The sequence below is a fragment of the Lipophrys pholis genome (genome assembly GCF_963383615.2).
Source record: "Lipophrys pholis genome assembly, chromosome: 7".
Lineage (NCBI taxonomy): Eukaryota > Metazoa > Chordata > Actinopteri > Blenniiformes > Blenniidae > Lipophrys > Lipophrys pholis.
In genome coordinates this window covers 17,614,261-17,642,166 of record NC_137638.1, presented here as the reverse complement: position 1 = coordinate 17,642,166, position 27,906 = coordinate 17,614,261, and the positions used below count along the sequence as shown (strand labels likewise).

The window sequence follows — 27,906 nt, the reverse complement described above, 5'->3', positions numbered from 1 at the left end:
CTACATCGGGTGAACGACCAGGCCCGTCATCGCTGGAGAGAAAAAAATATACAAAATCTATGATTCTAATCAATCGGGTCTTGCATTATTGTACATCCAGCAACTGTTCTCTGTCTTGGTCAGTCATAGCATCTTGAGTTAGTAAGAGGGGTTAGACTGCATTCGTAAGTTCAGACAGGGGGGTCAGATAGTGAGTTGCATGGCTACCTCTGAAGCTGTTACCCCCTGAGGCGGGGCAGGCAGGAGAGGGGGAGCCTTGGGGCCTGAGGACGGGAGCAAAAGCACTCTTCTGTTTAGCAGCAGACGGGAAGGAGGAGAAAGGCAAGAGAGATGAGGAGGAGCTGGAGCTTCCTGGGATAGTGGGACTGGAGGGCATTACTGTGGAGAGAGCAACAGCCAAGTTTAAGTGTGATAAACACAATCAATAACTTCATTAACACCCACTCTGCAAGACAGGTTTATAGATAGAGAGCATGTGAGGTCTTACTGTAGGGTGAACCAGTGGGAGAGGCACTGCTGAAACCGGGAGATCCAGGAACTCCTAGGCTGGTCATGGGAACTGTCCCGTAGCCTCCAGTCATTCCACCACCGCCACCGTAACCTGACTGCTGAGGAGTGGAGGCTGATGGGTAACCTCTTGGAGACAAGCTACTGGAGTTACGGATGTAACCTGGAGGGAACATTAAACGCATTGTCAGATTTGACCTTTTTTTTTTTTTTATTTGACGAAAACAAAAGAAGCTCTAAGTTTGGAACTCACCTTGGCTGCTTTGTCCAGGTTCACCAATGCTCACTCCTAACTGAGACGGATATGATCCCAGGCCCATGACGCTGCCGTGGGCTGGTGAGCTGGGCAGTGCCTGTAACTGACTGTGAGGACGGGGAACGCTGTAGAGTGCTTCGGCAATGTCAGCCGCACGTTTCAACAGCATGTCCTACGGAGGAAAGCACAGGGTCAGTCTCACAGATACAGAAAGATGGTGCGGCTTTGTTTGCCTGCCAACACGTTACCGCTGTTAATTCATCTATGGGCTGCCAGTACACAGGGCGCACTAATTAATTGTTAAAATGGAGAATGTATAACCAACACCCAATTAGCCCATTAAATAGAAGTTGAATATACAAACAGTACTGCTGACAATTTTCTGACTCATGCTGGTGCATTCAAGTGTTCTCATTTCATCTGTGAACTGAGTCTCGGCTGCCAAACAGCTATTTTCCACAAACTAAAAGAGCAGTGTGGTGTTTACATATTAACTTTGTCTTGATAAACAACTTTTCAGTCCCATATGCTTTGTTTGCTGAGCCAAAGTTTGGATAACAAAACGTTTTGGGCATTTTTCCAAATCTATTTGTACTTTTAATTGTAACAATACTTCATGCAATCATAGAGAACTGGATATGTAACATTGAAGAAAAGGGGACTCGATGCTCATTGAATATTGTTTTACCTGGTTACTGTGTGGGTTTCCATACAAAGCCTCCACCAGGTCTGCTGCTCTTTTCAGGAGAATCTCCTGTAAACAAAACACAATTAATTTAAAACAGCTATCACAAAATATACAAAAATTCTTGACCAATTATACCGAGCATGCTAAATCCATTCGCTTTGGAGGATCTCACCTTTGCTAGTTTCTCTGGGTCACCTGGGTGTCGAGGAATCACCTTCTGAAGGCGCTGGAAACCATAGTCTATAGTTGGCTCATTCAGAGCTAAAGAAGTTTTGGAAAACAAGGACAAAATGGTCAAACCTGAGTGACAACACATGAAAACATCATGTTTCCAGTTTGTCTAGACAAATTGACGATGCAGTTGTGCATGAATACCTGTGTAGATGAATCGTCCTGGTGCTCCCTTACAAAACTGCTTGGATTTATAAGACAGAGTGACCTCCACAACTCCAGGGATGTGTCGCGGAGGTGTTTGAACTCGGATAGCGTGTGGTGTGATCAGCTGAGAATAAACACCAAGATGACCTTGTAAGAAACTTTGGCTCTGGGATAAAGTATAGAAGATGAATGTATGGATATTTAGGCTAACAAAACAACCATAGATTATCCAGATACTGAGATAAGCCACCCTCTTTAATGTCAGAGTATGTAGCAACATTCTGAGATATTCTGCTGATAACTCTTACCTCACTCCAAACCAACATGCTTCCAAAGACCACCTGCAGCCCATCAAAGAAGTTCTCCCCAATGACTATGACCATGGCCCCGCCAGTGGTCCAGCCCTCACTGGGACTGATGGCTTTGATGCATGGAGTAGCTGAAAAGAAGAGCAAAGCAAGATTTACTCCAGGGGGTGTAATAGCAGATGTTTGGGAGTTTAAAGAAAAAAGAAAAGGATCAAGGTTATAATGTAGGTAGGTGGAGGACTGTTTTAAAGATGCTTTATATTTAAGAAGTTTAAGTTCAAAGCAAAACTCTTGTCCAAACTAGTTTTTTTTTTTTAGATGTCTCAAGAAACCATATTGAGGTGAGAGTAGGTGTGCTCAACAGTATTGGGCTTCAATGTAATGTTTTTGGCAAAAGAGATCAGAGAGGGTGTCTGTCACCATTTTAGGAGAAACTCCAATGAGGATTACTGAAAAAAGGTTGAAGTGGTTTGCAAAGGTTTTTATACTTTCCGAAAGAAGTTATCATATCACAGTACCGAGATGCACAATCAAAGGTAATTAACTTGTATGAGCAAACATGAGAAAGCCTTATCTAAAGGGAAAATACACATGCATCCACTGTGAAAACAGGAGAAGTTGACCTACAAATGAAAACTCTCCGTTTTTTTGCACTCAAACATATTGACACAAGACTTAATTAAGAAAGAACAATAATGATATCTTTTCTTTTAACACTTTATAGACAAGTAGATACTATTTTTAAAAGAAGAAGGCACTCAGAGGGTGTCTATTCCTCCTCCTGGCAAGGATGTGATCCAGATTTTTGACAAAACTTTAATCACTTATTCTTTGTCCCATTATCTGTTAGCCTGCCAATTGTTATCACAATCTGTCCAAAACATTTTAACCACACAACAAACAAAACAAGCCAGCAGAGTCACTGGTTATGGTTGATATGCCAAACTGCTCCCACTGTTTGCTCTTCGAAAAAGCAAAAAGGAGGTAGAAGCAGAAGTAGAAAAATATATAAAAGTGGTATGACATTATGTCATTTTCTTACCATATTCCATAGAATTCTCCACAGACTCGCCTGGCTCCAGTCTGCGAGCTCTCCGTCCATGTTTTGAGTTGTTGTGGACAAACATGTTGTCAGACACCGCAAGGACGTGGCCGTCTACGCTCACAGTGCTGGACAAGACCACCTGAGAGAGCCCAGAGGAAGATGCATGAGTATAAATGCACCATTTCGACAGCACACTGTGAGTCACAATCTCCAGTTACAACAGTAAAATCCCAGGGCAACAATTTGTTTCAGGGTACAGGTGATAGCAATATTTCTCAAAAGGTAATGCGGGATCTCCATAATATGTCTGCATGCTGGGGATGTCACAGCTCACACACCCCTCCACTCCTCCATCAGGTCTCCATATGGTCTCTCCACTGCCTCTTGCCTAACTTTTTGATTCATACAGCGTGCAGCAGGCTCATCGTTGTCTCCTCCTGATCCTTCAATGACACCAAACATATGGACCAAATCTCCCATTTTAGCCGGCCGTTAAAACAGTGGATGATATATAGTGGCCCTAATTTGATTTTCTGGCTGCAGCCTGTGTGTGTCCCTTCCCACATCTGCCTCTCATGGATGATGCGGATATAATTAATGACAAAGACTTCTCGCTCTGGATGTTTAAAAGTGTTGATATTATACTATTTTTGAAAGCAGGAAAGACTTTTTGTTTATGAGTATGTTTCACAGTGAAAAATAAAGGGTCACTGAGGAGATTTTTAATAAAATGGCAAAACATACACATCTTATTAAATATATGGATTTTTGGAAAATTAAAGACGAAAGTCTGCACTCCCTTTGAAATAAACACATGGCAGCCACTTCACAGGTGAAAGAGCATTAGGAGGATAAAAAGAGAGAAAAAAAATATGTTCTATAGGCGGTGGAAAGGGAAGGGAGCCAAAAGGAAAATAACTGTAAATTATCGATCAAGCAGCAGACTCCTGCCCAGATCTGATCACCTCTTAACCCAGAGACGAGAGCTGTGGAGCACCGACGTGCTCATAACTTCTCAGCATGTGTCACGTCACAGGAGTTAAAGCAAACACAGTGGAAGACAGGGGGAGCACGGAGAAAGAGAAGGGACAGAGGGTTTAGCTGGGAGAAGGAGAATGCCAGACAGAGGCCGCTGGTGCTGAAAGACGGCGGAGGAAGTGAGGCGGGAGTGTCCCCTGTGACCACTTCCTGGGTCACGGAGCATGACCTCCTCCATCTGGAGCCAATCACTCAATTCTTGACAACTTCCTGAAACACCTCAACCTATTTCCTGCACCCCGGCACCCCCACGACCAAGTCGCCCACATATCTCTCTTATTTGGTTTATCTTTCCATCTCTCTGACTCGTTATTGATTTCTAACTTTCACCTTTACCTCCCTCCTCCGTGTCTTTCACTTGAAACTTTTCCAGCTTTTTACTGCTTTAGAGTTTATGGTGTAAATGCTTCAAGGAGACAGACTGAAAAGGAAATTAAATACCTATTTTCCAAATGGAAGGGCATGAACACCGTAAGTTGTCATTATGACTTTTTCAGGTGTTTGTTGTCATTTTCCCTCTCCTCCACTCACACACAAGCATGCACTCACACACACGGTTTGTTTTTTAACCCCATCATATATTTGTACCTGAAATCTCCTCATATCCCTCGGGTTTCCCGCTGTCTTCAGACAATTCTGGTTACATTTCAGGAAGAACTTCAAGAAAAACCTGCAAAGGTAAATAAAAGGACACACGTTTGTACATCAGAAAGAATTGTGTTTATGATTGTTTGCTACCTGCATCAAGACAGCAGTCAAAGGAGACATTAATTATTTTTCAGAAACAGGTCTTCTGTGTGCTTGCATATCTGATTACAGTTCTGACATCAATCCCAGCTGGTTAGTTTACTATTAAAGTCAATGTTATTACAATTTAAATCAAGTAATGAGATTTTGAAGCACAGTCCAGTGAAAAGCGCTGCTGTGTTTGAAAGTAAACTCGAGACAGTGATGTATGCCAGGGGACTCGGGGGACTGTGGTATCCCGCAATGCCGTATTTGAACCCCCACATGGGAATGGAGAAGGAAACGAAGTAGAGACAACTACAGAGAAAGTGAAATGAGGAGGTGGAAAGAGGAAGGTAGTGATAAAGGCACAGGCACTGGTATGGACATGAATTTTGTTTTCAAGTATATGTGTCTCATTACGTATGTGAGTTTACTTTTGATAGACTGTGAAGGCACTGAGAAGAGGAGGAAGAGAAAAGGAAGTGGGGTGTCGATAGCCTCCGCTTCTCAGGAAAAGAAAAAAAAACCTGAGAGAAAGGTGGAATAAATAGGAGAGAGGGAGACTACGGAGGGAGAGAGACTCCAAATCCCAGGTGTACACAGTTCGGCAACACAGCCCGCTGCCATGGCAACGCAGCTCTGCCGCAATCCCAAAGTCCCCATGCTGAGAGGCAAAGACAGCGATGGGAAAGAGAAGGCAACAACAAGAACACATTCCATCACTGAAATGCAGCAATGAGGAGGAGAGACTTGGCAAGGTGAGCGAGAGACAGAGAGAGAGAAAGAGAGAGAGCAGGTGCAGATGGGGCTGAGGATCCATTCAAATCTCATGGTGATGAGAAATTAAGCAGAAGCGTGTGAAACATTAAAAAAAAATACACTTGAAAATGATGCAGGGTTGAACTTATGATGGAAAACGGCAAATATGCAACCGTCAAACCAGATGTCCACTTCAGTGCACTGTGAACACATGTCTGTCTTTCCTGTGAAAAACACATCCATTAATGCTCCAATTAAAAGAAACAATAACACTGCCGAGGACAATTGCTACAGAAGCAGGCATTTTGGGCCTGCATGGGTAGTTCCAATCCCACCCACACTGTGCTCTCTGCAAATATAACTCATCTTAATGGAGAGTGGTTGTTTGGAGAGGAACTTCATATTGGCCTCATAGCCCTGAATCCTCCCATTGAATACTAATCTTTCCCTCATTCTGTCAGCTTTTACTAGCAATTCTTCCATCACTCGCTCCAGCTTCCTCCCTTGTGAACAGAACCTGGCTTGCAACTAGTTCTCCTTTCCAACAGCATGTCCAATATTTCTTGATTTGAGCTATTTCATTGGAGGACAATCAATATTGTTGTTGGCGACGCATTATTACAATTTATCAGTAAGAGTTCGGATCTACAAGCATAAAGCTGCGCAAGACCTCAGTTTGGAGTGGAAACATGTAAAAAAGCATATCTGTGCCTCTCCCACAGAATCTTTTCCAGTTCTTTCCGCGCTTTATATTTGAGGTTGCCATCATTCTTTAAATCTGCATGCACTCTTTTACGAAAGAGTTCAATTGACTACACAGTAAGCTATGTGGTTACGTTATAAAGTTTGTTTTGTGACTTTAAAAGTAGGTTGATGAAAGGTGTTCTAGTGCAGTATACTTTCTTCATGGATGGTCCGATTTTATAAAAATTAATTCTAACATTGTGGCTCATTTTAAAAGCAAAGACATTCAATTATAGTTTAGATCATAACAACACATTAACCATAGGGTTGTGTTGAATGGCCACAGTATAGCTGTGGTCAGATAACACTAGTTTCCCTGTCACACAACGTGACTGACATGATGAACCCCCGCCCCCAGAATAAGACTGTCTGTATCCATTTCAAGCATTCTGCTCTTTTTGAGGGTTCTTGACCTTGTTTGTTGACTTCTTCTCATCATCCCTTGTTTGTATGACACCAGATGCCTCACACACGCGCATGCACACGGAATCACACGCTCACATGCATGCATGCATGCACACTCTAATACTCTGACACACCCACCTTTGCCCCCCACCTCCCAAAAAACCCATTGAGTCAACTTTTCACCCCCCCCCCCCTTCAGTTCGGACGCACACAGCTGCAAATGCTGAAATTAAAGCGAGACATTGACGCATATATTAGCATGCATTAGCCGCTTCCCCCTGCCCACTTAACATGCAAATCTCCCAGCCCCGTCGCCTCGCACCTTCTGCCACACATTCATTTGCTGAATTATAATTAGACTAATCTTGCATAATTAATAAGAAGTCGAGGACCCTCTGTTTTTTATCCCCTCCTCTATTGTGGCTGCAAAAGTTTAATATTGCTGTTGTTTGTTTTTGTTTTGGTAATGTAATACACCCACACACACCTTCCCATCCACAGGGAGGAGAAGAGGAGAACATGCAAAGAATTAGAGGTGATTTTCATGTCATGGGGAAATTGCTCAGAGAAGCAATTTTCAAAGAACAACCATTAGAGTTGCTGTGTTTGTATTGAATGCTTGTTTTGTTACACATTTGAAAATTATTTAATGCCAGAAGACACGTGTAAAATGGTGACTCTGTTTTATTTTAAAAAATCATCAAGTCAGCAATACAGAGCCAATAAAACTAATAGAGTATGAAACAACGTTATAATGGTTGTGTTTGATTAATGACTAATGAGTCATTGTAAAGTGCTTCACAATAGGCTGTGAAGAAAGTCTGATTTGTAGTCTTAAAAGAGTGGAGGCTTTTCAGATTGGATTGAATTTACAAGAAAAGTGACTTTAAAACTGTATAAGTGGAATTTCAATTATAATAAATGTAAAAGGTAATTGAATTCACCATGTGTGACTGTCTGCAATGGATCCCCAGTTCCCAACATCCTCCCTGCAAAGACGCACTTAAAACAGGAAACACAAACAAAAAGTAGACCTGAGTCTTAAACCTTGGGATCATTTTACACTGTGGCACCACAGGGAGTAGATGTTTTTTTTTTCTTTCCTGTCTTCACTTCTGCATCTCTGTCAAGGCCTCCAAACCCTTTTGTCTGCATCTGCGCCAGTTCCCAAGACTAAACACAGGCCTCGCAGCATGAGACAAATATCACAGTAGTAGCAACTTGCTAAACTCAAAGTAGATCAATAACCAAACAGCAACCCATGACACAAACAACTAAAGAATGACGGAGATGCCATTTTTATCAATTTCTGTAAGTGTGAATGCCAGGTTTCACATTTTGTATCGAATTGGGCGTCTGTAAGATATAAATGTTCCTCTTGTACCTATACATATGGCCTTAATCATGCAGAGAGCACCTCGACTGCACAAGACTTAACAAAAATTTTAATAGGCATTCATCAGCACTAATCACTGTTGACACGAACTGCCTTTTCACATAGTCATAAAACACATCACCCTCTGCGGCCGTTGTAAATGAAAGTTTACTGGTAACAGCCGCTCTTGAAGCTTGAGATGCAAAAAAACCTTTTAAATGCAGGGTTCAAGTTAGTTAGCAGATAAGATAGAAAACACTCTGTTTTACTGGTGTGTTCATTGTTGTTTTAGCTCACCAGAGATGACAAATGTACACGTTAATACAAAACTATGAGAGGAGGAATTTATTGGAAAGAATGGTGGATTGGGAGATTGTTGTAATTTTTGTTCAGCAAACATGAAGATCCCAGTGCTCGTTTGAGGCCAGTGAGGAGGAGCCAAAAGGAAATGTTTAAGTCCTGAACAACACTATATGTATGATAGACATAAGGTATAGAAAATACAAGGAGACTACAAAAGAGAGAAAAGTAAAGAGGAAGAGGAGAATGCCGATGTCCTGTATGCAGGGCCATCACTCATCAAACATCCCCTTCATCACTCCCCCACCGCCACCCTGAAAAAACAAAACAGTGTCCTGACATCGCAGTGGAGGGGAGCTGGGGGAGCTGGGGGAGGGCAGGGTGGGCGGGAGGAAAATTAGGAAACCAGATGTGAAGCATTAAAACATACTGACATGCTGAGGGCCTTCCTCTGCCACACTCACACACTGAGAGCACTAACTCATACAACAGGCCGAGATATACATGCACCTACCCATGCACATGTCACACGCAGCCTGTAACCACATGCACACACATGCATGACTTCACAGAAAAATACACAATGACAGACACCGACTTGCAAACAACAACGTGTTCGCAATCAATCACGCAAGTTTATACACATTTGCAAAAATGGTACATCACAGAACAAACGTATGGGTGTGTTGATTTTTATCTAAAACATGCACATAATGAGCCAAAACACACTGTAGCTCATGGCAATGGACAAAGATTTGGTTAAACCAGTGTTGACCTAGGACTGTTTCACGCCAAGGCACAAATCCTCAGATGGGTCGTCATGCATCAATGTATGGATATGCACCCAATTAGTAAGTGTACGCTGACTAAGGAATGGCTGCCGGTGCTCTGTTTTCCTCCATGAAGAGAACTGCGTTTTGGGGGATGGAGTAAAATAGATGTGTGTGTGTGTGTGTGTGTGTGTGTGTGTGTGTGTGTGTGTGTGTGTGTGTGTGTGTGTGTGTGTGTGTGTGTGTGTGTGTGTGTGTGTGTGTGTGGAGGGGGTGGAGTGAGGGTAAGTAATAAATACCCCTGGACCAGGGTCCCCTGGCAGACTGGAAGCTAGACTGGTCACCAGGGTTAACACCTGGGGCACATGACCTCTGACACTGCTAATGGGGCACAGAAAACCCTCCACGAACTGATACCCCCTCTGTCGCATACCACCACAGGACCTTTCACACCAGTTCTCCTGGTCCACTCCCCTCCTCCCTCTCAAACATACAGGGATATCTGGGGCATTAGCTTCACTCGTTTGGCTCTCATAAAAACATCACTTAGAGAAACACACTACATAGTAGTCCTTTTTCTCATCATTTTGTAAATGGTAAAATCACTAAAAACTCCAGATATAGCCGCTGTCATTATTTGTACAAGATATTTCCAGTTTGAATTATCTATTAAATCAGAGGCAACTTTACAGCCATGATCTCACAGGGTAAGAATGTTCATCCTGTCCTGTCACAATATCAGCACGCAAACGTACTTCAAGTGAATACATAGCTCCAATTAACCTGAAATGAAAGGCAGTTCCACAACCTTGTTTCCAAATTATTTTTTCATTGCCACAATTCAGGGATTTTTGCCTGTTTGTTACTGTAAAAAGATATTTTTTACAACAGTTTGGAATCTTTTGTCAATTTTTTTTAAAAGAATGGGGAAATAAAACACATTAATGCGACACATAATCCTATGTTGGCTTACTGAGCAGGCGTAGATCAAATCATCTTGAGGTAAGGCCTTATGCTGATAGTAACCATACAGAGACGCCCATCTATATAAATTTTCCCAGCATATTGGCTTTGTCTCTTTTGGCCTCTCTCTTCGATGCCTCCCAGGCTGCCTTCACCTCTGCAACTTTGGCCCAGAACCACCCCACCAACTACTAAACTTGAGAACTGTGACAAAGCCAAACATTTAAACCACTGGTGCTGATTTATAGAGCTTTGCAGCGTTGTAAAGCCGTCAGGCTTGCCACCGCAAAAGTGACTGTGGGGTGGCGGAGCAGAGAGGAGGAAAGTGGGATGATGGGGAAGTGTACACAAGAGGCACTTCAGCATTTCAACGAGGTTTCCCTGAGATGCAAAAAGTGTTTTACTGCATAACCTCACCATCGCCAGCTGCTAAATGTGCATTTCAACAATTCAAAATGAATTAATGTTTCAGTGTCTTGAGCTTATCCAAAAGCGTAGATTGCATACAGAGCTTGGCCACATGGGACACCGGTCAGCCTGCCAAATAGATGGATATGGATAGATATTCAGAGTCTGGAGAACATGAATTCACAACCAGGACAGGGAATAGAAGTCCCATCAGTGGCCTGACCTCTCCCAGCATGCTCGGTGTGTCCTGAGGGACGAAGATTCAAAATACACTCTCATAACTGTCAGAGGGAGACACTGCGCACCCTTTACAACTGAATAGATTTCAAACATACGAGAAGGTCGTCTGTGATACACCAAAACTAATCTTACCTTTTCACTACCCTTTCAATCAATCAGCCACTAATCAGATTATCAAAACTCAACCTGAACCTTTCTCTAAGAAGAACAATGAATCTGGGATGGATGCCACCAAGAGGGAGAGGAGAGGAAAGAGAAGCAACAACAGAAGGAGAAGAGATGTCTTCTTAATTAGCCAGTAATGATAAGATCTGACAAACAACATCTGTTTCCAGAAAGAGGGGGGGGGTGGCAAAGAGGGAGAGGGAAGAAGAGGGCGAGGGAGCGGGATAGGAAGCAGGACGAGAGAGAGAAGCGGCTGAGAAACCTGTGAAGCCTAGACAACAGGGACTTGCTTGTAAGAAAGAAAAGGGGGAGCGGAGGGGATGTGTAAGGGAGGGAATGCTGTGTAGCGTGACACAATAGAAGAATGGAGGATGAGAAGTATACCAGAAGTGAGAGGAAAGACAGACAGGGGAGAGAAATCTGACAGGGTTGAGAGAGTCGAAGAGCCAGGACGAATATGACAGACAGAGAGAGGAAAACAGATCAAAATGAGTGAAAACGAGGAAGATAGACAGACGCAGAGAAGGTGAGCTGGATAATAGTGCTGAAGGAAGAGAGGAGGAACGTGTGAAGAGATGGGAATGGAATCACTCAGAGGTCCAGGGCGCTGTAATTTACTGTCCGTAGCTAATACACAGCAAATGTGTGGGAGCCAAAGACTGTGAGAGGAGAAGGGAGCCGGGGTACTGGGGGGGCTGAAGCCAGAGCACGCAGGCTGTTGGGGCTCTCAGCAGGCCTGCTGGGAGCCTGTCAGCAGTCACATCACCCCCTGCCCTCGGCCCTGACAGATTCATCAGGACCCTACACCCACACACACACACACACACACACACACACACACACACACACACACACACACACACACACACACACACACACACACACACACACAACACACACACACACACACACACACACACACACACACACACACACACACACACACACACACACACACACACACACACACATTCCTTTAACTTATATTTCCATCCACAATGAGGAAAAAACACAACATCTGTTGCATTACAGATTCAAGCAGTAACACACAAATGAGCTTGCGATGGCTTGTGTTTTGTTTTTTTAATCCAAAATATTGCGTTAAAATTCTTTTGATGAAACAAAGTACCAACAGAAGTTTTTCAAAAGTGTGAATTTGTCGTCTTAAAACTGTATCGGTTGGCCAGCCATGCCTGGCTGCTTTTTCCACGTAACCATGGAGAGAATGACCTTTGCTTTCAAAAGAGATAATGATTCAAAATTACATTTTAGGAAATGCAGCAGTCGTGCAATCATTAGCTTTTGGAGAAGTGAGACATAACAACAAATAACTCCAGAAAAATTATGTAGTCAGTCTGAATAATAAATAAACAGTCAATAATCAAAACAAGATGGCTTATTGGTCCAGCTAAGCACCAGGGGGCATTGTTAAGTCATTAGTGAAATTTAAGACCTGAGCAGAGTTTGACCAAACCTAAACAGAGACACACACACACACACACACACACACACACACACACACACACACACACACACACACACACACACAGCAGTAGCATCCAGCCAAAGAAAACAACCCTTGTTCCTAAATACCGCTGCAAACATGGCCTCTGACTCCCCACACACATATGTAGGCACACAGGCTCCACATTGCACTCATACAAGATCATTTTACAAAAAAAAAGGCAAAAGCATGAATTTCACATGAAAAATTATGTCAAACACAATCCAATCCGAAGTTACACACACATATAGCCACACACTCGTTTACTTGTTTACCATCTGAAGTACCTCTAAATCACTCTAATCTGCCCCCTTGTGATCTGCTGAGTGCCCCTACTTAATCTCTTCACTGCTCAACCAAAGGTGAACCCTATTAGCAGTCAGACAAATGGGAGGGTTTGCCCCGGCAGCACTCAGAGTGTGGGGCCTTTCAAACTGCCATTGAGCAGCAACTCAAAACTTCTAATTCCCCCCATCCTCTATGCATCCCATCCACTCCAAAAGTGCCCCTGCTGTTCCTCCCCATTAGCCCATTGGTAGTCCATTCCCATTTCCTGTCAAAACATTGCTCCAGTGCTCTCTGTTTCCTACCTGCCCCCTCTGTAGGCACCCAAAGAAAACAAGCCAGGCCTACTCCTTGTGGTGCAGATCAAGCCACAACAACCAACGTTGGCCAAAGCAGAGCAAAGGTGACCAAACACAAACTCAGCCCATAACCTGCTGATCATTATACACTTCCTGCCCACACTGGAGTTTAGGGTCTTTCCAGTTCAAATGAGAACACATTGTGGAGATCTTGTGCCTTTCCAAAGGTCTCAGAACACATTTTTACTAGTCTAAATCTGAGAGGGGTTCTCTTTGTTTGAAGCAATACCTGTCAGTGAATTTGATATTCTAGACATTGCATCGTCTCTCCTGTCTGTCTTAGTGTCATTCTTCTGCTTGCATCGCCCCAAGGGAGGAACCATCCCCACGGTCTTGTGCCAGCTGCTCAGTGGTCCAGCCTGAGTGCAGCTCCGCTATGTGTGAGGTGGTGTGCAATAGAGCCTTAGGGCCCTGTCGCCACGCTGCCTGGTCCCCTGCCTGAAGGGCTTGCTGACAGGGGGTCTGGAGGGACTGGACAGTACTGGCCCACCAGGGAGAAACCTGTGACAGTGGACTGAGGGAAGCAGGGAGTCTGACTTTTGTCTCTCTGCATGTATGTCTGTGAGACAGACAGGCAACTTATGCATACCCATTCATATTTGCATTAGCACATCAGCGTTTGTTGAATCAGACTCATTACTGAAATGCAACAGAAAACTGTAAAGTTTGAGTTTGCTTACACGATGCTACACAATAACAAAACAATTCTGACCTTGAAATCATCTTGAAAAGGGTCAACCTGGTGAAACTTGCATTAAGCTGGAATTTTGCAAAGTTACAACTTCAGATCTTGGCTTGGTCTTCTCTCAATTTGAGTTTGGTTTGGAGTCCTTCCTGTCTGCAGTCTGTATGTTCTCCCCTGGGGTTCTCCAGGTACTTCATTTTCCTGAAGTACCTGTTCATTTTGTAGTGGCTTCAGCTCTCTGACTCTCTTAGCTACATAAAGCATTTCAGAAGAAGGATGGATGAACTCCAGCTATTTTATTGATTTTACACACATCATTCTGTGAGTGTCGTGTTTCGTATGGATAATGAGTACATTGTCATTCATCTGCAGTAGTTCTTTCAGTTGGTTCACCGTTTTTATTGTTTCCACTCAGAAGTGGGAATTCCCACCATGTAACTTGAGACTTTACATGCTCAATGAACACAGTATTAAACATGGCAACTGCCCCAAATGTTTAGGGTCAGAGGTGTTGCAATACATTCAGAGGTGTGTGTGAAAACAGTTGACACTAAATGGAGTGAGGTTTTTCACATGCACCTTATTTATTATGATCATATATCTGGACAGCGCATTGTACATTATTGCTTGTTTACGTAAGATCAAATGCTTAGTCAGCTTGTCCTTTTAAAGAATTTGAAGCCCCAGAAACTTTATTCATCTGACAAAGTAACCAGCGTCAGTGAAACAGTGATTTGGTTGAAGGTGGGTTCTTCTACGTGTGTGGCAACTTTCGAAATACTGATAAAGGTTTTCAGGACAGAAGGTTTTCTGTTCAAACACTACCAATAATTTCCTTGATGTTTTCTACAACATGATCTGTGGATTCAGTTGAAAACACGAGAAACCGAGCAGCTATTGCTGGAATTAGAAATTCTGAAATCATCAGACAACTTTGAAACGCTTGCTTTTAAAGACAATGTCATAAAATGGTTTGATTGGGAAGCTGATGGCATATATGTGCAATATAAGAAAGTTGTGAGTTTCATTTAACAGTTACTGTAAAAAACAAACTTATACTGGGAGTATGAGAAACAGCCTCCTAAAATGACATTGTTGTCTCACACATAAAACTCTCAAGTGCATATATGACAGCCTAACAGGGCGACTTGGCGGCTGAACTTGAGTATGCAACTGGGAAAGGGGAGGAATTCGACCCCTGACACAGTCCAAAAAATGCTGCTGCATTTATTCTTTGGCTGATAGTTTAATGTTCTTTTCCCAAAGACTTGAAGTTTCTATTTTTCTTTTTGGCCGAACTTGAGGAATGAGTAAGCCAGTGTTCCTCGCCCTTACCACAACAAGGAGAAGCAGCGCAGGTAGAACGTCCTGCACGAGGCATCGGGGGGGAAAGAGGCCTGCATCACTATATGGTATATTATCTTTAATTAGTTTGTGACAGGCAGGCACAAGCAGGTGGAAAGACAAACATCAAAGCAGATGGTCAGAGTGTCTCTGTGATACAGCACCGTGGCACAGACTGGACATTTGCATACAGCAACAAATGATATCTGAATAGTTTATTGTCAAACTGTGCAGACAGTGTTAATCCATGAAGAACTACAAAAAGATAAGCTGCAGAGCTTCACTGCGCTGTATAGCTGTTTCTCTCAATGTTTGTGTATAAGTGTACAATATGTGTACAGGAAAACAAGTTTTAAAATTTATATCAGCATGAACAATTGAGAACTAATACCACAATAATGTATGTTGATCGAGAAAAATTTGCAAAACAAGTGGAACTAAAGCAATTTTCTTCCGACTGATTACTAAGAAAAATACAAAAGACTCGTCTTACTAGTTGAAAACAAACCTGCGGTACATGTGCATAACTACAACCAAGACTACAAACAGATCAATACGACCCACAACCAAAGATTAAGAGTAATGGATTGTTCTTGGAGCCGAGCATCTGAAGTTAAACAGTCTTTAAAGACAACCAATTATTGTTTGAATAGCAAAATCTTAAACTCATCAAGGAAAGGATCTCTGGAAATAGATAGAAAAATCATGGAAACTATATTAGTTGTTCCTGATAAGTTTGTTCTTTTTGTCAGTATTCACCAATAAGATCTGTGAGCATGTAGGGGTCTTTTTCAGCTCAGTTTGAGTCTGGGGGAGGGAAAGGCCATATTGACAACATTGGAAAATTCTTATTGATTATTCTTTTTTTCCCTGAGCTCCGGCTTGTTAAAAAAAAAGGCCCCTCTTGGAAACACGATCAATTAGTGAGATAGTGCTCGCCATTGATCACCCCACGGCCCCTCACAAGCCTCTTGCCTTGCGATGGATCCCTCCACACAGTTCCTATGACCAACTATTGATCTCAGCTTCTTAGCCAAATATAAAAGCATTCACTCTCTCTGAGAGTCGACCCCTCCCATCTAAACGGCACCGACCAATACTAATACTGACATCTGCTTGTCTCCATTGTAAACCCCATGCTTCACTCATAAATACTGACGCCGGCTTTAGTCTAAAACCAATATAGTTTCCATTGTAGTATCAAAGGTCAGTGTGGCAATAATGCCACTAATAACAGACCTGCCCTGGTTGATATTGAGAACCTCTTAGAGTAGACGGGTTTCAAAAAGAGAAAACATCAAAGGCTGTTGGGAAAATAGCTATATAATGCACAAGGCTGGTTATTACTCTTCTTCTGCTTAATCTGTTGCTTATTGATGGGTAATTTTAAAACAAGAGATAAAATTATCAAAGACACATAAGACATTTTTAAAGCCCACATGGTTTTATTCTTTTTTAAATTACCTCAAAAATCACTTCTTGTCCAATTTTCCTGTTCCATAGTTTCAATATAATTTTGTCTTTGTGTTTTATGGGTAAGACGAAGTACTAAATTACTATTGACTGAATGGTTTTGAACTGTTATATTTCTAGTAATGAGACTAGTGACATCGATCCAGCTATCATTCTATTGATCAATCATCTAACCAGTGAACTCGTCAGTCCATCTGTCAAAGGTCTAAGTGGCACTCTCCAAACAGAGAAGTGGCATCAGGCCTGTGTGCATACCAGTTCACTAATGTTAAGATCAGACAGTTGTAAAACTATTAGACGCAGCAGGCAGTGGGGCATTAGATAATTCCCTTCTATAAGCAACTTGAGTCATCTCTTTGTCAACGACTGCCCTTGCCCTCTTCATCCCTTGGTCCCTCAACCCCCCCATTACTTCACCCCTCCCTATGGATCAGCTGTGATCTCCTCTCTCTCCTTTCACTCAAATCAGGATTAGGGAGAGGGGAGTTAGAGGGGGTGCAGCAGCAGCAGGAGAAGGGGGAGAGAAAACTGAAACAATATGGAAAGGAGATTAGAAAAGAGGGGGTTTGGGCCGTTTGGGGAATTGCTAACTCCCTTGTGCTTGGGTAGGTGTCCTAATGACACTGCCTAATTATGGCAAAATTAGACAGGCTAAAGGGAAGAGGAGGGGGTGGTGAAGGAGATGCTAACGTGAAGGAAAAAGAAGAGGAGCAGGGGAATTAAGCAATAGGGAGTGAAAACAGTAAGTGCAGAGTTGGAGGATGTGAGAGCAAATGTAAAAGAGCAAGTGTGTAGAAGTGCAGATACAAGCCAGGGGCTTGCGGGTTGGCAGGAAGGGAGCAGGGGGCTGAGGGTGAGAGACTAAAGAGAAAAGAAGGGAGAAAAGGATAAAAAGCAGTGGCTGGGTGATAGGAGCGTGTGGGCCCCAGCACGCTGCATGTTAATTGGAGAACAGGTGTTAGGGCTGGGAGCTGGGGCTGATTACTAGAGCCTTAGAAACAGACCGTCTCCTGCACGCACGCACACACACACACATACACACACACACACACACACACACACACACACACACACACACACACACACACACACACACACACACACACACACACACATGAATAATTTAAGACCCAAGCAGTGACTAGGAAAAAAGGTCAGTGGAGGGGTCACAGAGACACATAGACAATTGCACATACATCCATATAAATACATAAACAAACGTTCAAGGATCCGCACACACACATCGGACAATATCCAGTAGTTTGTGTACACACAAGCAATGCATACATGCAGTGAACATGCGCGCGCGCACACCCACACACACACACACACACACACACACACACACACACACACACACACACACACACACACACATATTGCCCTGCCAGTCTATTTACTTGCCCTCTTGTCTCTCTTTTTAGTGTGCATAAAGAAATGAGAAAGTGCCTATGAAGAGGGATAAAAGGGCACAAGGGCCATGCAAAACTCCATTGGCTTATCAGAAATTAACTGGCTGCTAATAGGCCACTCCCTGAGGAGAGGATTTCACAGGCCAGTCAAGAAGGAGAAGCCCCCATCAGGACGGGATATGCCCAGTGTGATTAGAGAGTACAGTAGGTCAATGATTTCATTGAAATCAATCTTCAGAGCTGCACACACACACACACACACACACGCGCACACAAACACACACAGGCTCAAAACAAAATACAATACAGATTGTGGGTTTTTTTTCCTCTCACAACCGTGAAGCCTGTTCACTTACAATTTTGGAAGAGGTTCAGCCAGAGAGAGTCATCATGAGTGTAATGTGCTATAGTAAATGGGAGAAGCAGCTGCTTGAAGGTATTCTGGGAAAATTCAAAAGACAACAGCCCGATTTTTCCATTATATGAAAACTATCTTCAGCCGAGATCCTTTGAGACACACTGTCAACAGCCAGCCAGCTTGAACTGAGAAGGGGAAAGAAAAGGGTCCTTGACGTGTATGAAGTGAGTGTTTTCTAGACAGACAATGGTAGGAAAGGAAAGAAGAAGTGAAGAAGAGAAAAGAGGGAGTGAGTAAGGCAGAGGTGATGAAGGTTGCATCTGTGACATCACAGTGAAAGTATTTCACATACGGTCCACTTATGAGCATTCATCACTCTAGTTAATGCCAGGCAGACAGTGCGAGACCTCTGAAATCCCTCGGACGTGGAGGCTCTCACACACGCTGATTACAAGGGGTGGTCGTCCACCTTCAAGTCTGATAACTGGCTGTCAGGGTGAACATTTACGACATATGTGAGACTGCCTAGCGGTATAAAGGTTCACATGGTTCTGATAAAAAGGAAATCTATGCTTTTGTCAAGCTGCACTGTCAAAATGAGTGACCAAATTGAAACAGATCTTTGCAGGTTGAAGATGGATCAACAGGTAAACAGAAACGTGATGTCAGAGAAACACATGCAAGACAGACATGGACTCTTTGCTATATTTGGTACAGCCAGCAACCACTGATGCAGTGGGAACTCCCTTTGCAGAAGCAGTGTCAAACATTTTACTTTTCAATGTGCACTTAGTATATTATTGATCTGTCATGCATGCATAAACACACATTTAAAGAAATAACAGATAGAAATGCTTGATGAAATGCTAAAGTTTTCTTATACAGTACATTTTGGCACTTCAACAGCTTTACATGATAAGTCACATTTATCCATTGTCTCACGCAGTCCGCTATATATCTATACACCGATAGACTCTTTCACACATAGCGAGCAATGGGGGACTGAACTCCCACTACAACTGTGCTGCAATCTCCCCTAGGTACATGTTAAAATATACAGTACAATTTGGGGGTTTTACTACTGTAATTTAATAATTTTCACAATATCAGCACTATTATGAATAGAAAAGTTGGTTGATGTTAGCATTTATATCACTTCACTGTGATAGTGTGTACTGTATACTGAGGGCCTGACAGTATTGTTGGGCCTATAAACATGAGACTGCTCATTACTATTTATTAACTTAAGTAATGTATTATTGTATTAATGTATTATTATAGTTTATTCCTAACTTCACGCTATGTAACAATGGGACTGACTTTCTGTGCACACAAGTAAAAATGGTCATAATCTAGTACCAATACAAAAGTATTTTCAGTGAAGTTTTTATGCAAATGTTTTGTATAAAAACACTTCTGGGATGCTCACATACCATGTAGCAATGATTTAACCAGCCGCTGTGTTTCTCTGATTGTAGATGAGAAAAAAATGCAAGTAGATATAATAAGGTAAAGTGTACTACAAACGTGTCATATGCCATTATATCAGGGATGACACCAATTTTAATATTTGGTATGTTTAATAGCTGATTAAAAGCCAAGGCAAGTTGAATTTGTTGAGCGCTGTAAGCATGAAGGCTCATGCTATCCAGTGAACCAAAGTGCTAACAGAGATACAGTGAAGAATTAAAGGGAACTTATGCATGCCTGGAAATCCAATTTTTGTATGTCCAAGTGTGCAACAATACACAAAGCAAGATCAATCTAAGCACTGTGTGTGGAAAGGGGCTTGTTCCAGGTTGACGGACACTGTGTGGGATGTAGCCTGATCTCATTACCTGTCAATGATGACCGGATCAGACGGCGTCTCATTTCGGTTGCCACAGCTTTTCTTCTCACAACAACGACTGAGTTGGTAGTTGAGAAAGAGAAAAGAGGGGGGAAATTAGTTTGGGGAAGGAAAAAATAACAAATTAAACAGGGGGAGTTGTCTGGCCCATCCACACCCATAGGGCCAGACTACTCTGGCCTGCAGTCGGCCAAGATCCAGGAACACACAAAGGAGGCATGAGAGGGGAGGGGAAGATTAGACAAAAGAATAAAAGAGGAAGAAAAGGTACAACAACACACCCTACAAACAGTGCGAGACCATTCAAAAGTGAAAAGCCAGCCAGGCAATCTGTCACATTGATTTTGAAATCAAACTCAACCCCCACACAGCTTCACTGCACACATACACACCGTCACACAACATCCTACCATTCGTCAGCAGTCCAGTCCGGGGAGCCTGCTGGCCAACCCCCCCACCACCCCACCACCCCCCCACCCCCACCCCAACACATACACCCTCCCCAAAGTCCCCTTCGCTGCATAACAAAAGTGCCCCCACCCCTAACCATCTGCCACCCCTACACCTCGCCTCACCCCTCTCGTGTCCCAGCTTGGCCCTGCCCTGCTCCCCCCACCGCCCCCCTGTCAGACGGCCTCACTCCCCAGCTGTGACGCTTGCCCTCTGCCTCCTCGGCTCTGTTATTAGCCAGCTGTGAGTCACATTCGGGCATCTGCTGGCTACACAATGGCAAAGCCCACTCTGTCTTAGCCCCTCGCGCCATGTCCCAGCCCCCTATCCTTCCCCAGGCTGCCCTCCAATCCCAGGTCACTGCTTTACGTCCCGACCACTCTCTTCTCCATCCATAATCCTCTCCTCATCTTTTTTCTTTATTCACCAAATATTAAACAGAACATATTATTTCATAAGCAAAGACTTCCAATCAATTTAAACTTCCTTCAACTTCCAAAACAACTCGCAGACAGTAGAGGCTTCAATACATTTACAAACTTCATGTATACTGTCTGTGCTTAACATGGCTGCTGTTGGGTTTTATTTTCACAAGTGAAAAGCTTTGTTCCCCTAAAGTCTGCTGTCTGGTGTTGTCAGCTGCAGAACCAAAGACCAGTGAGAGAGAGGGAGAGGGAGAGAGAGAGAGAGAGAGAGAGAGAGAGAGAGAGAGAGAGAGAGAGAGAGAGAGAGAGAGAGAGAGTGGTGGTGGGGGTGGGGGGGGGGCTCATGGAGGAAACAGGAGCAGGCCTGGGGACATGCTGCATTACAGCAGAAAGCACCGGGGGGGTTACCACTGAAACAAGGATGATGACGGACAAGCTAGACCTACAGTACAATAACAGACTAATTTCTTCAAAAAATGTCTCGCCCCAAGCATCATCCCAAAACCGCAGTCCAAGCTGACTGAGACAAAACAGAGTTAAGGAGAGTGATGGATACTCAGGTTTCGTCCCTGTGGGTGAAGGTTTTGGTTTTCAGTTTATGAAACTCACCTGCACATAACCTCGTGTGTGAGCAAAACTCTGCACATTTCTGGATTCTTGTTTTGTCCCTCATATGAGATGGGCTAAGGGGAGAAAATAATGACCAATGGGACAGATTCAGTTTCATGTAGGACAAATAAAGATCTGGTTCTACAGTTTGAAAAGTGGAAAAACTCTTCAAGAATACCAGAAGAAAGTCTACCAACCTGCTTTGTGACAGAGTCGATGAGTCGGGCATAAAGGTCTTGCTCAGTACGAACTCCTAAAATAAAAACAAAAAACTGCCAATGACTTAACATAATTATTACTAGAGTTCATGAATAACTGTTCTGGTGCTTTTACTTCTTCAGTTAATTGTTGTAGTAATTAAATTAAAGAAAAAAAGGCATTTAAATCATGCAAACTTACCTCCATAGTACATTAGGCTTTGTTTAGACACGTATTCCGTCTGTCACATTGTGTATTTCTATTTGATTACTTGATGAAAGCATTTTTCCTAGTGGTTTCTCCAAATCAAATGGAAAGATTGATGATGTGAATCATTTTTATCTCCTCATACTCTGGACATGCTCTCAGAAAGGAATTTTACTCTGTCCAGCCAACATGGAGATGTGAGACGTGCATGCAGCTCATTTCTATCTGAGATGGTTTCTGAGGGGATTGACAGCTAATTGATGTTTGATGATTATTACTCTGCTATGAGGCCATAATTCACAACCAGACTCTCACACTTTGTCAAACTGTTTTCTTTTATGGTTGTCATTGTGCTTCATTTATAGTGATTTATTTGGTAGACTAACAGCAGGATGCTCCACCCCAACAGGTTAACGTCTATTTTTTTTACATGTTCCTAACATGTTGTGTGTAATCAGGTGGGTTATATGAATCACTTTCAAATCACTGCTGCAAATCACTCCAAAGAAGGAAACAACATGTAATGAATTGCTCCTTGAGAGAAGAGCGTATTACCAGTGGATTTTTTTTGTAGAGACTTTGGAGAGTATTGCTTTTAAAATGTGTTCCTCTCATCAAAGTCTCAATTGAGAAGCCTTTGATATTGCTTGGGGGAAGGGGGATGAGAGGAGGGAATGTAGAGGAAGAGCTTTTGGTGTGCTTGTATGTACAAGTGTGTATGTGTGTGTATGTATGTGTGCATATGAGGGGGTTGCTCTGGAACATGTCTTTTATCTTCTCTCCCATGGGTGCTACTGCGATGGCAGAGCAGGGGCAGCAGTGGCTCATGGGAACCAAATTTCTCTGTGTATCCCCTGATCTGATGTGGAAGCACCATGGGGGGTTAGAGGAGTTGGGGGGCTGGATATGTAGGGGTTTGGGATGGGGGGGGGGGGGGGGGGGGCACCATGCACCTCATTTGCTCAGACTTGGGATCAGAAAAGGCTGCTTGCTGAACTCACACTAAAAAGTGTACGTTGCCAGTGATTAGATGATGGGCTTCAGGTAATATATGAACACAAGGGGAGGAAAGAAGACGTAAGGCAAGTGTCACTTTTATTTTTTTCGAGCCTTTTTGAATGCATCAATTGGCACTGTGTCTACCAGACCCAGTTACATACCCGCGAGTCTAAAGAATCAACCCAGAATCTGTAAATTCATATGTGGGCCTGCTTACCGTTGCTGTAGAGGAGTTGTAGCTTATAGTGAGTGCCATTGTTGGTCTTTTCTCCGGTCTGCTCCTTGGAAAGTGGAAGACGGACAAAAGCAGAGCATGCAGTTGAGCACATTGGGGCACCAATAAGTACAGCTGGGCATCAATGCACAGTGTAAGCACAGTGAGCTTCTCCTAATCCTGCAGCTCACCCTTCGCATGGAGCAGCGTCAAGATCAGAGAGTTGCAGACGCAAAGCTCATATGGGACTCTATGCTGTGCTCATAAGCTGAGCACTTAACCTTGAATGGGATGTTTCTTTGTAGAGGTTGAACTATCATCTCTGATACAAACTCCTAAAAACCCAGAGATCAAATGCAGTGGACATTTCCAAACCAAGGTAGCGTGTGTGTGTGTGTGTGTGTGTGTGTGTGTGTGTGTGTGTGTGTGTGTGTGTGTGTGTGTGTGTGTGTGTGTGTGTGTGTGTGTGTGTGTGTGTGTGTGTGTGTGTGTGTGTGTGTGTGTGTGTGTGTGTGTGTGTGTGCACGCTCCAGCAAGTGGAAAGTACTGCATGTGAGCCTGAGTAGCAGTCGACCTTGACAGAAAAACTTCCTTTCCGCTATCCCTCCTTCCCCCAGGCTCTGCGCTAGCCTCACACTTCTTCCTTCATTCCCCCTCTCTGTCTCTTGTTCCTCCTTTTTCTTTCTCCTCCTCTACCTCTACTGGTCTTTCTAAGTGGTCTCAAAGGAATCCTCTCTGGTCCAATAACCCAGGAGGCTGGCATCGCAGAGATGAGCACCAGAGAGGAGGAGAGAGAACAAGGAGGTTGGGAGAGCAGAGACAGTAGGAGAAGGAGACAGTTGAAGGAGGCAAAAAGAAGTCTGGAAATTAAGATGCATGAAAATGAGTTGGAAAGTAAGAGGCTCCAAACTTAATATGAGAAGTGCGAGTGAAACACATCAGGAGATAGATGGATGCCTGGCTTCATAAGTTTCGCAAATATACACAGAGGAGCATTTATTTCGCCGTGCCATCGCTCTACCTCTGCATAATTACAAAGCAAAAACAGATGCCAGGGTAACCATGCAGAAAATGAACTTCTCCACTGCCATCATATTAGTCTACACTGGCCTGTGTGGCACAAAGGGGAGCACACTGACAGCTTTCAGCCCTGGCATTAAAACCACAACCTCCATCACTCCAAATCTCCAGAACTATGTTTGAACTTCAGCTGACAGGATGCCGTCTCCTTGTCTTTCTCACAGGGCAGCGCTCTTGCAACTTTAGGAGATCCTCGCTCCCTCTCACCACAAGGCAAAAACATCCGTCAGCACCGAGCATAAGGCGCACTCTAGACGGTCTCTTTCTAACTCTGGCTTTGCACTGCGCCCTTCCTTATTTTGGTCTTGTCCAACCTGAGGAATCCGGCTCCCCCTATGGCAGTATTTAGAGTATGGGAGTGGGCCATGAAGGAAAAGAGACTTTGATGATTAGCTCACTGTATAACTTAACAGGAGCAAGCATAATTTGCATTTTAAAAAGTAGTGATGTCCTCCTAATGAGGCAAGCTGCTAATTAGTCATTAGATATTCTTTTTCAATCCCACATCATCAGCTCATTGAGGGTAAAGCTTGTGTAAACATGTAGCCGTCAGCTGTTCGATATGCTTGGCTTTACTGTGGATGGGGAAGATTAAGTTGAGCACCTGGTTTCACAGTTAAAATACTTCCTATTAAGAATACATGCTGTTGTTTCAGTTTTTTTAAAAAACAAATATTTAACTTTAGATCTTTAAGCCCTGGCATTTTCCATAATGTATCTGTTAAGAGTAAATGTACAGATGCTCAAGTGAGTACATCCAAAAATAATCACTCTAAAAGCCATTAATAGAGACACACCTTTTCATGCTCAACAAAGTCCACAAAGGCAGTCCTCTCCACCTCCACAGGTTGGCCGTGTCTGTCATAGAGCGCCAAGACAAAGTGGAAGAAGTTGGACTTGCGTAGATTTGAAGGCGGCTGCTTTTCGAAATGAGCTCTGGAGAGAGCTACTCCACTGAGGACACAACAGAAAGAGACAGAACTCACAAACAATGTTTACATCAGAGACATTCGTGTTTAGAAAGATAAACTAGTTTAAACAACTAAATAAGATATATTTTTTCAATAAATTACTATTTTAAAATGAATACAATTCATTAGCTGTTTAGAAATATAGAATTTCTAAAAATTATACATTCTTTGATGTATTGTATTTTAAATGGAAAAGGACAAGTCACTTTTCTGTACAGGCTGCAGAGAAAACTAATTCAATATGGATCTTACATATATGTTTGACTTACTTCTTGAAACAAAGAGTTAGTCCATCATTTGAAAAGGTTTGAAATACCTACATATCTGATCAATTATTCAACATTTTTATCTGTTTATAAAAATATACTCTTCTTATACAGGAGTTATTAATGATGCATATATTTGATATGTAATATGATGTTTTAATACATAACAAAATAATAATGAAAACACAATTTCCCAAAACAGAGATTATTTACATTCAATATTGTTCAAAAATAACTTACAAAAATCAATCCAAGCAAATCGTGAAAAAAATTTAAAATGTAAACGTGTTAATATTTTACAGGATCAGAACCTTTGATGCAGAATATTTCAAGCGTCCGGCTGCTCCCTGGGAATAAATTTTAGATTTTATGGATGAAAGTTTCATCTCATTTTTCTTCTAAATCAGTCTCCACGGGCATTGTGCAGAGACCCTGCAAAGGGGCCCTGATAATGTAAACCGAACTATTTCACGGTGTGTTTCTCAGATAACTTGACTATATCGTCCATATTTCCATGGCAGCTTTAAATACTTCTGGTAAAAACAAATCATTATAGGAAAGAAAGATCCTGTCGACACGTAGAAAAATAAAAAGGGATTAAAACGCAGCAATAATCTATTTAATAAACAGCAATTATCAGTAATGATGAACAGTATAGGTTTTTTTAAATCGGTTTTTATTACAGATTTTAACTTGTTGCCCTCGTTTTCAATACATTTCGTTAATACAGATGTTTACAAGCTGTCGCATCTTTGTACTTGGGCCGATCGGATGATAAATTCAATGATGCGTGCGTTTAAATATAAATATGAAGCTGTTTCTGAACGTTTATATTTGTGTTCCAAAGAATGTGTAAGGCGCAAAAGAAAAGTTCAACAAAAGAAAATGTGTGGCGTTTGATCATAAAGAAAAAAAAATGTATAAGCTGTGGCCGCTGATCATCAAATAAAAAGTGTCTTTCGGTTATATATGAAAAAGGAATCAGATATTGATCAAGTAATTTAATAGGCGTCTTCTATAGGTAAATCATCTCTGATTGTTCGTGCCAAAAATGTAAAGTAACGTTTTGCACAAGTATACATTGTCTTCTTAAAAATTGCTTGGATTTTTAATGTTAAAACCTTATAAATAATTTGTTTTATGTTTCAAGATCCTCCTCGCTTTTGATGAAGAAAAACACAATATAAATATATATATATACAGTACATACAGATGTATTATGATTAAGTTTATTTTTATTTGCATTTGAATTACTTTTATGGGTTTAGGGTCAGTGGGGTTTACAGAGGTGTCATGTGGTTGTTGTTTCTTTTTGTTTTTTGTTGGGTTTTTTCGCAACAAGTAGTTTGCAACTATTTTCTGTCCGGACTTCTGACCTCAATTACCGTCTACATCTGTCATACCGAGGGTGAAAATACATTCTGTAAAGCTTTACTCATGCCAGACATGATCCGATGATGACACACTGATAAAGTTAAGACCAGGACACCAGCTGGGTTTCCACTGTACCTTTGCGCCGCGACGTTCGCATCCACAACGCCGACATTACGCACCCACGACCTGACTGGATCCATCTCCTCTCCAAGACTTCTCTCTTTTAATCCGCTCACTTCTCGAATCAGATGCTCCTGGATCCCGAACATTTAAGCCTTGTCCTGGTCGTGTGGTGCACTTGTTTTGAAAAGAAGAAGGAAAAAAAAAAACCGGGCTGGACTGCTAAAGCACTTTGGCAAACAACAGAAGGTCCACTTCAAGACGCTGCGCTCCTCCAGAGCGCCACACAAAACTCAGCTTTTGCAAAGCTTTGAAAAATGAATGGCCGGCACTGCGTGATGTTTCAGAGGGCGTCTCAATTAAAATCCACGCAGACTTTCTTTTTTTAAGGTTCAAAAGATGATGGTAAATGTATTCCTCCACTTGCTGCGAGCATTGTCCAAGCGCGTTCCTCCAGCCTCAGCTCGAGCGCATCTGATCACCTGCTCGGTGGGTTTCAGCTCCGGTTGGGAGTCTTTCTCGGAAATGTCTTTAAAATAACTGTGAGCAGAAAGTCTTCTTTTGTCACGAGGCCAAGTCGGATCAAAACAGTTGATCCGGGGGCCAGAAGGCTTGTAGTGAACCGCTGTCTTGAAGCATGAATGAG

At 42.6% G+C, this 27,906-nt stretch overlaps 1 protein-coding gene across 3 annotated transcripts; it reads right to left on the bottom strand.

Annotated features, from left to right (window-relative positions):
* On the bottom strand, positions 1-27,409 carry ebf2 (EBF transcription factor 2; the record flags this gene model as incomplete). 3 transcript variants are annotated; one of them, XM_080467302.1, is made up of 16 exons in its annotated part: positions 1-32; positions 208-378; positions 488-670; positions 761-935; positions 1,452-1,517; positions 1,624-1,712; positions 1,827-1,953; positions 2,138-2,268; positions 3,180-3,321; positions 4,809-4,890; positions 20,337-20,405; positions 21,832-21,905; positions 22,029-22,084; positions 23,453-23,516; positions 25,327-25,483; positions 27,276-27,409. In XM_080467302.1, the coding sequence occupies 16 exons, from the start codon at positions 27,407-27,409 to the stop codon at positions 1-3; spliced, it is 1,752 nt and encodes a 583-aa protein (XP_080323428.1). The 3 variants fall into 3 exon arrangements, with proteins under 3 accessions (XP_080323428.1, XP_080323429.1, XP_080323427.1); XM_080467303.1 differs by having other exon boundaries at positions 23,453-23,510; XM_080467301.1 differs by lacking the exon at positions 1-32 and having other exon boundaries at positions 152-378.
* Positions 27,410-27,906: the final 497 nt, after the last annotated feature.